The sequence below is a fragment of the Perca flavescens genome, chromosome 18 (assembly GCF_004354835.1).
Source record: "Perca flavescens isolate YP-PL-M2 chromosome 18, PFLA_1.0, whole genome shotgun sequence".
Taxonomy (NCBI): Eukaryota; Metazoa; Chordata; class Actinopteri; order Perciformes; family Percidae; genus Perca; species Perca flavescens.
In genome coordinates this window covers 5,785,760-5,795,651 of record NC_041348.1, presented here as the reverse complement: position 1 = coordinate 5,795,651, position 9,892 = coordinate 5,785,760, and the positions used below count along the sequence as shown (strand labels likewise).

General features: G+C 37.7%; 1 protein-coding gene across 1 annotated transcript; it reads left to right on the top strand.

Annotated features, from left to right (window-relative positions):
* Positions 1 to 5,935: 5,935 nt before the first annotated feature.
* LOC114573718 (gap junction Cx32.2 protein-like) lies at positions 5,936 to 8,403 on the top strand. The gene is made up of 2 exons (XM_028606031.1): positions 5,936 to 6,212; positions 7,343 to 8,403. Exon 2 carries the CDS (start codon positions 7,352 to 7,354, stop codon positions 8,072 to 8,074), a length of 723 nt encoding a protein of 240 aa, XP_028461832.1. The 5' UTR covers positions 5,936 to 6,212; positions 7,343 to 7,351; the 3' UTR covers positions 8,075 to 8,403.
* Positions 8,404 to 9,892: the final 1,489 nt, after the last annotated feature.

Below are 9,892 nucleotides of genomic sequence, written 5' to 3'. Positions count from 1 at the left end.
TTAAGTAATTTTTTATGTCCTCTTTGTCTTCGAAGCTGAACGTTGCTGTTGTCCTTTCTCAGCAGTGGCGTTAAACACATCACTAGAGCTGCGGCGCACGAATGACACCGGACTACACCATTTTGTAAACAAAGCCATACAGAGAAATTAAGTCGACAAAAGGTTTGGAAAAACTCCCAGGACACGAAAATTTATTTCCTGGATGAAAATCTTGTCTTTTTTCCACCAGGACATGAACTATGCTCCCCCAGATTGAAAGCCCTGTAATCCAGCCATCCACCCTGACCTTCTCCTTTATGGAGGAAATATTTATTCATAATTCAAATTGAAAGTCCAAAGAGAAATTGAAAGTCCAAAGGGAAAACAAAGCGAGATCAAATTAAAAATATTATTATTTTTTAAATTTTCCATTTGGCTTTGGCTTTTGAATTTAATATTTGGCTTTTGAATTTCAATTTATCATTGGCTTTTAATTTTCATTTAATATTTGGCTTTTGAATTTCAATCAAACATTGGATTTTAATTTTCATTTAATATTTGGCTTTTGAATTTCAATTTAACATTGGATTTTAATTTTCATTTTTTTTTTTTGAATTTCAATTTAACATTGGATTTTAATTTTCATTTAATATTTGGCTTTTGAATTTCAATTTAACATTGGATTTTAATTTTCATTTTGCTTTTGAATTTCAATTTAACATTGGATTTTAATTTTCATTTAATATTTGGCTTTTGAATTTCCATTTAACATTGCCTTTTCATTTGGACTTGACACATGTCAATTTAAATGAGGAGGCGTGGCCCAAAGGCTGGTGGGAGGGTCTGAAACCAAAGGGATGCAGAGGCACTTTATGAGCAGAAGGGGGAGCTTACTGCTGAGGAACACACTGTTAAGCATCTGTCACCACTAGGCTGGGTCTTGTTTCACATGATAGAAAATGATGATGTAGGCTAAACACAAACCACATTTCATGCTACAACCGTGAAGTTTTCATGTAGTTACTATAATTGGGCCCGTGTTAGTGAGGACTAGATTAGGACTAGATTTAAAGCTGATTCTGGTTCCCAACTTCGTCTGTTTAAAACACGACTCAGACAACTTCTCTCTTTTGATGTTATATTTGATTAAGCAACAGTAGAAACATGGGTGTGGGTAGCTCTGCTTACGTGTGTTTGTGTGTGGTCAGATCTCGATGACGCACACACACAATCTCAACCGGATAGTCATCGTCCGAACTGCGACTTCTCCTTTTTCTTTCTCTCACTTTTTTCTCCGGGTGGTGCGCGCGGTGTGAGGTGCGTTTCCGCACTATTCTCCAACATGACAGTTTTAGAGGAGTAAAGGTTATACACGGAGCAACAGTTATGGTCAGCAGCGGGCGTAATTTCTAAGCATCAGTCCATGTCGGTGATAGTCATGTGCTAAGGGAGTTTGGGTAGGGTTAGTCAGACATGGGGGAATCAGATTTTGCAATGTCAGCTTGAATTATAAGAGGGAAGTGAGAGAACCTCAGTCACATGGACTGACTGAACAAGGCAGTGGTCATAACTGAGGTAGGAACATGTATTACTGTGTGAAGTCGGGAACTGGCCTACTTTACATATTTCAAGGGTGCTGAGTCCAAAAAAAATGGTACCCAAGCGAAATTTTGAGTTTTTGACCTTCTAATTTGCATATCAAAATGGCCGCCAAATTGCCTATCTTGTTCAGTCGTTGGACCATTTTCCCCTAGTTTTTTTGTAAGTAGGCAATCAAAGATGAGGAAATTAAGTTTCTAGATCGATAGTCAAGGGTCAGAGCAAGGATATAGTGGAGGCTCACTGCCTTTTTTATGTATATACATGCAAATGTACAACTTCTAAAGTGGAATTAAGCATTATATGTGTCATTTTTAAGGCGAGACACTATAGGTGAATAGGGAATTTTTTTTAACTAGCAGATATCACAATGAAACTCTGCCAGTTGATTACTTAGATTAAGATGAGAAAGAAATGTATTACAAGTTTTCTGTAATTTAATGTTTAAATATGCAAATTATGTATTATCTAATGAATTATGCGCTCATTTGCATATATTTTAAAAAACGAAATCTAAGTATTGGATAAAGCCACGTTCAAAATAATTTTTTCATTGTGTTCACATATTAGATGGGGAAAAAATTACAGAGGGATTTATGGATATCTACTTTTGTTATCCTGTAAATGGTTTCCTCAGGAGGGTGTCTGGCGTCTCCCTTAGAGATAGGGTGAGAAGCTCAGTCATCCGTGAGGAGCTCGGAGTAGAGCCGCTGCTCTTTGCGTCGAAAGGAGCCAGTTGAGGTGGTTCGGGCATCTGGTAAGGATGCCCCCTGGGCGCCTCCCTAGGGAGGTGTTCCAGGCACGTCCAGCTGGGAGGAGGCCTCGGGGAAGACCCAGGACTAGGTGGAGGGATTATATCTCCAACCTGGCCTGGGAACCTCCGGATCCCCAGTCGGAGCTGGTTAATGTTGCTCGGGAAAGGGAAGTTTGGGGTCCCCTGCTGGAGCTGCTCCCCCCGCGACCCGACACCGGATAAGCGGACGAAGATGGATGGATGGATGGATGGATGGATACTTTTGTTATCCTGTAAATCAGAATATACTGTCAATAGCCTTAAAAAAACGATTTTCGCCAAACTCATTATTGCTTCATCCATCACTGATCATAACATCCAAAACAACACATCAACATGGCCTTCAACTGAAGACCATTACATCACAAACTCCAAAGTGACAGAAAACAACCATTACACAGTCTAGTTCCCCCAAGTTAGTTTACAGTCTACATATCCATGCCAGTGCCATATGTAGGGCCCTCCTCCATCTCCTGCTGATGTATTTTCACTATTCTGGCTGTGCTTACACTTTTACTGCTCTGCTTTCCACTGGTGGAATGGACACTATTGGCTTTTGAGATCCTAACCATGTCATCATCCTTTATTGCATTAACAGTCTGTGCTCTGAAGCCACAATTTCATCCACCAGCTGGGTCAGACAGAGATGCACTTCCTCCTCCACTGGGAAAAACTATCTTCACTACGAGATTTACACCTTGGAAAAATAGCCTCCTAGGAGAGGGAACAGCAGCTCTACTGACAGCTAACTATGTATCTGCCTGCCACAGCCTGAGGGACTCACAACCACTTAGGATCCTAAAATTACAGATTTGTTTAGTATTTTATAGTAATTATAGTAGAATAGTATATATGTGACACCTACATATTTAATATATGACATGTAGGCCATGAATTTCTGTAAACTGCTTGGAGAGAGGGAGAGAGAGAGAGTTAGTCTGATTACCTCTGCTGTCTGAAAACTCCTATTTAGACATTGACGTACTATGTGAAGGTATTTCATCATCTGCTGTCTCAGTGTGTAATCCCCTGGGTCTTCTTGCTAATAACCACTTTTTTCATTCTGAACTACCGTGGAAATGTCAGAGCACGTCACGTGACCATTCTAAGCGAATCACGTTGTCAGGAATTGTCATCAGCCAATGAGATTGCGCATTTAGAGTTAAATCCCCCCTTTTACTTTCACGATTGGTTGCTGATAAAAAGGAAATGACCATATTTGGATCTGACAGCGTTGTAGAGGAGAGAGTCATATTTATGTTGGCCTTAAAAAATGACACAAATAATGCTTAATTTCACCTTAAAAGTTGGTATTTTGCATATATACATAAAACAAGGCAGTGAGCCTCCACTATATCCTTGCTCTGACCCTTGACTATTGATCTAGAAACTTAATTTCCTCATCTTTGATTGCCTACTTACAAAAAAACTAGGGGAAAATGGCCCACGACCATTTGGCGGCCATTTTGATATGCAAATTAGAAGGTCAAAAACTCACAATTTTGCTAGGGTACCAGTTGTTTTGGATTCAGCACCCTTGAAATATGTAAAGTAGGCCGGTTCCCGACTTGTACCCATAAATACTCCTCACTTTCACTTTTTGGGTACATCCCGTCTAGACTATCAGTGCCCCCTCTGAGATAGAGATGGAGATGGACGCAGAAATGGTCTTGCTTGTCCACGTGGTCGAGATTGTTCAGATCACTATTTGCAGAATTAAACTACACTTTTCCTAGAGAAAATTACCTACTCCAGTCAGGGCTTCAAGATCAGGTGATTAAACAGGACCCACCCATTATGTTACATTGTATTATAATGGTACAGTACATATGCCCTAATTAAACTTCAATTAAATTAGCAAAAATCAGTTAACAAACTAATGGTCTGGAGCTTTTATGGCCTCTGGATTTCTGCCCTTTTGCCTGACTGATGAATTCAGCATTGGCTGCAGTGTTTTAGAGCAACGCATTCTCATGAACGAGTTTGTATAATATCCTACAAAATTAGGCATGTGACGACTGGTCAAATGACAGTTAAGCTTAGCGTTCTTTACAGTTAAAGCTATAGTGCGTAGCTTCTGTCGGCCGCACAAGGATTTCTAAATACAGTAATGACAACAACACTGTCGGCGCATCCACATGACACAAGCCTTTTTTGATCGCGCACCACCCCCACCCCTCCTCCATGCAGTTGTTATTAGTGTCCATCAAATAAAGGAGGACACGGAGGATTTAAAAAAAAAATACAGACTCTTCAGAGGATAATTATCTTTTAATTAATTTTAAGTAATTTTTTATGTCCTCTTTGTCTTCGAAGCTGAACGTTGCTGTTGTCCTTTCTCAGCAGTGGCGTTAAACACATCACTAGAGCTGCGGCGCATTTAATGACACCGGACTACACCATTTTGTAAACAAAGCCATACAGAGAAATTAAGTCGACAAAAGGTTTGGAAAAACTCCCAGGACACGAAAATTTATTTCCTGGATGAAAATCTTGTCTTTTTTCCACCAGGACATGAACTATGCTCCCCCAGATTGAAAGCCCTGTAATCCAGCCATCCACCCTGACCTTCTCCTTTATGGAGGAAATATTTATTCATAATTCAAATTGAAAGTCCAAAGAGAAATTGAAAGTCCAAAGGGAAAACAAAGCGAGATCAAATTAAAAATATTATTATTTTTTAAATTTTCCATTTGGCTTTGGCTTTTGAATTTAATATTTGGCTTTTGAATTTCAATTTATCATTGGCTTTTAATTTTCATTTAATATTTGGCTTTTGAATTTCAATCAAACATTGGATTTTAATTTTCATTTAATATTTGGCTTTTGAATTTCAATTTAACATTGGATTTTAATTTTCATTTTTTTTTTTTGAATTTCAATTTAACATTGGATTTTAATTTTCATTTAATATTTGGCTTTTGAATTTCAATTTAACATTGGATTTTAATTTTCATTTTGCTTTTGAATTTCAATTTAACATTGGATTTTAATTTTCATTTAATATTTGGCTTTTGAATTTCCATTTAACATTGCCTTTTCATTTGGACTTGACACATGTCAATTTAAATGAGGAGGCGTGGCCCAAAGGCTGGTGGGAGGGTCTGAAACCAAAGGGATGCAGAGGCACTTTATGAGCAGAAGGGGGAGCTTACTGCTGAGGAACACACTGTTAAGCATCTGTCACCACTAGGCTGGGTCTTGTTTCACATGATAGAAAATGATGATGTAGGCTAAACACAAACCACATTTCATGCTACAACCGTGAAGTTTTCATGTACAGTAGTTACTATAATTGGGCCCGTGTTAGTGAGGACTAGATTAGGACTAGATTTAAAGCTGATTCTGGTTCCCAACTTCGTCTGTTTAAAACACGACTCAGACAACTTCTCTCTTTTGATGTTATATTTGATTAAGCAACAGTAGAAACATGGGTGTGGGTAGCTCTGCTTACGTGTGTTTGTGTGTGGTCAGATCTCGATGACGCACACACACAATCTCAACCGGATAGTCATCGTCCGAACTGCGACTTCTCCTTTTTCTTTCTCTCACTTTTTTCTCCGGGTGGTGCGCGCGGTGTGAGGTGCGTTTCCGCACTATTCTCCAACATGACAGTTTTAGAGGAGTAAAGGTTATACACGGAGCAACAGTTATGGTCAGCAGTGGGCGTAATTTCTAAGCATCAGTCCATGTCGGTGATAGTCATGTGCTAAGGGAGTTTGGGTAGGGTTAGTCAGACATGGGGGAATCAGATTTTGCAATGTCAGCTTGAATTATAAGAGGGAAGTGAGAGAACCTCAGTCACAGGGACTGACTGAACAAGGCAGTGGTCATAACTGAGGTAGGAACATGTATTACTGTGTGAAGAGTTAATATATCATATTATATATACAATGTAATATAATTTCATTATTTGATTATATTTCACATATTATTTTTCACATTTTCCTTAAGAAATAGACAATGATTGTTACGGATGATTTTCAGATACAATCAGTCTGATAATATTAGCATTGGTGTCAGCCAATCATTCAAAATTCTTATAGAATAAAAAATTATATAGTGGCATTATGCCTTATGGAAAAATAAATTTGGGACTGCATATAAAATCTTTCTATCTTATAGTCCTCCTATATATAAAATTGGTGTTGATTATTTGATTTATTAGGTAGTCTGGCTCCTTAGCAACACTTAGAAGAAGTTTCCCTCACCACCCGAGGTTTATCCTTAAAAGGAAGTTTTTCCTCACCACTGTCGAACTAAATGCTTGCTTTTGGAGGAATTGTTGGGTCTTTAGTGTGGTCTAGACCTACTCTATCTGTAAAGTGTCTTGAAATAACTGTTGTTATGATTTGATACTATAAATAAAATTGAAATTGAATTGAATTGAATCTGTACTTTCATGTCTTTTGCGGTATCTTTGTAACCTATCTAGAAATAAATAAATAAAGTCTATTTTAAAGTCTATCTATCTTGCAAGCTTCCTTTTCTGAGACAGCTACACTGTATTCAGAGGTACTGCTGCTTTGATTGGTGAGACAAAATGAAAATCACATTTTATATTCTAAATGACAGATGCATGCTCCAATTCTTTAAAATCACAGTTTAGCAATCAGTTCTGCATTGTTCTACCATATGACCCTTGGTATTTATATACATATTACTATGAAAGAGAATAGCAATGTAACGCTATAGCAATAACTTAGATACACCTACCTGTTTATAAATGAAATAGAGTTGGTAAATATGGGCTGGTCACTGTATTGTTGTATATTATTATTACTATATTGTTGTAATTTTTCTTGTAATTCTGCCATGTCTTATCTCAGTGTCTCAATTTTCACCTTGAATTGTGTGTAAAATGTTCCACACAAGTCAAGTTGGCTCACACTGACTTGACTGACATGAATTCTGCTATGTCTTTGGTCAACTGTGTGTTCATTGTCGCCTTCTTTGTCTTCTCTCTCACAGGCTATCATCATGGGGGAGTGGTCCTTCTTGTCTGATTTGTTGGACAAAGTGCAGTCACACTCCACTATAGTAGGGAAGGTCTGGATGAGTGTTCTTTTCCTCTTTAGGATCTTTATCCTTGCTGCTGGTGTAGATAAAATATGGGGAGATGAACAAGCAAACATGAACTGTAACACCCTCAGCCCTGGCTGCAGGAACGCCTGCTTTGATCAATCCTTCCCCATGTCTCACACACGTTTCTGGGTCCTCCAGATCCTTATTGTCTCCACTCCAACAATCATTTATTTGGGCCACGTCCTACTGGTGATTCGCAGAGAAAACAAGTTAAGGAGACGCCTGGAGCATAAACTTGGTAAAAATGGGAAGGTTAAATCTCCAAAGTATTCAGATGAACATGGCAAGGTACAGATCAGGGGTGTCCTGCTGGTCAGCTACCTGATGCAGCTGCTGTTCAAGATCCTGCTTGAAGTGGCATTCAGCGTAGGCCAGTACTACCTCTATGGCTTTATACTTATGCCTAGTAAGATTTCATATGCCCACTACCCCTGTCCATCACCTGTAGACTGTTTTATAAGTCGTCCCACAGAGAAAACCATCTTCATTGTCTTTATGTTGGCAATGACCGTCCTCTCTGTGATCCTCAACATCATGGAGATGTTCCACCTTATGATCTCAAAAATAAAGGAGAAGAAAAGGAGAAGCAGTGGCTCAGCAAACCAAATCACAATTTAACTGAGGGAGTAACATGTTGTTGAAGGACTGTGAACAGAGATATTTAGCTTTAAGTTGGATCCTGATCCTTGCTTCTCAAGGTTATTAGACATAAATATTGAGTTAAGTCACAAATCCAATTTTTAATTGTCAGAGTACTACATGTACATTATGTACCAACAGTAATACATCATATATTTTACTTTTACTTGAGGCTTTACATAAATCAGGTATGTGGCAAGTACCAGGATGGATTGTATTCAACCATATCTATCAAATTGTACAGAAGTGGTCGATGTGAACATGACAATATCTGATCTGAAGAATATTAAATGTGTATGTGTAATTAATTACCAGTAAAATTGTGTTTTTATTTCATCATCTATCTGTTACGTTTTAATTTTCTCCTGTATCATTGTTTTGGTCAAATAGCAATTGCTTTTGTACATGGATGCAATTGATCATGTACAATTGTCTACTGTTTTTTACATGATCAATTGATTATGATATGTTGATCAAAATATAATATACTGGATATCTGTTGAATTGTCTTTCTCCCAAAACATCTAGGCATAAGTTCATTGAATATGTCTTTAAATGCAAAATGATTGAACTCATTGTCATCGGTCAAGCAAGTTTTCCATTCAGAAAAAACGCATTTCCTGTGGTAACCTTCTTCATTGTTGACATAGTATTTTTTTTCTTTGTGCTATAAAATAGTTTTGTGTTTTTCTTTCTGAATCCCAATGACCAAAAATAAAAGAATAAATGTAAATCCTGTCCAATCTCTTGCAATCCTAATCTCACATAACAGAATGTGACTTTGTACTGTTGAAATGTATGAATTCCATACAGAAAAAGTGCAGCCATGTGCATTTTCGATCTTTGTCATCAAAAATGTAGCCATAGTGTCCATCAGAAAATACCTAAAGAGTACAATTTTATATACAACACGACTACGTTTTTGACAAAACTAAGCAACTTCTTTGTGAAAAATTACATACTGATGGCACTGACGTGTTCAGTGACATAAAGATTTACTTTTGGAATGGACTAGAGATTTTGAGTAAGTTACAGGCTTTTGCAGATCATCCATCATGTGGTGCTGTTTGTAATAATTGTTTTGAGAAATCCACTCACTGGTTTGCAGTAGAAGTGCATGGCAAATTTTACAGAGGAAGCCAGTGAGCTTAGTATGGAGAAGTCAAATGTAATTCTAAGAGTATCGCATAACAACAACAATCGATACTAATCAAATGCTGAAATTACTATTCAAATGTGTATTTAAAAAAAAAATTGTTGGCCAGCATTAGCAGATCTCGCCCTTCTCACGCCTACCCGCATTTCAAAACGAAATGCTTTTGTCACATCACTTCTGATGAACAATAAAGTTAGTGGGAGTGAGTGACACAAGATTCAAGATTCCTTTATTTGTTTTTATGCACCATGTATAAATTGTGTTTCACACATCCACTAGTCAATAAAGAAGTCAACACAAGTAATTATCATATCTTAGGGCACGGAGCTAACTTTACAGTAAAAAGATTGAGTAACGTTAGTAGTACTGTTTAACGTGAATTTAAAATTGATATCCACCAAGTCAAAATGTTTCGGTTTTCATTAATTAGCTCGTTCTTGTTTCCTGAGTAACGTTAACGTTACAGGACCTCAACTGGGAGCTTCATGTAGACAGCTAATGTTAATCCAGCAGTCAGAATCTGGATCGACTTCATATATTAACATCTGTATTCTCATTAACGGGACATGTGCAAGAAACAGGTTGCTTATAAACTAACATAGTAGCGATACTAGCTAGTAGTAGTAATAGTAGCACAGTGT

Bases quoted from the DNA above. Each gene is read 5' to 3' on its own strand.
- LOC114573718 (XM_028606031.1), top strand. From the start codon at position 7,352: ATGGGGGAGTGGTCCTTCTTGTCTGATTTGTTGGACAAAGTGCAGTCA.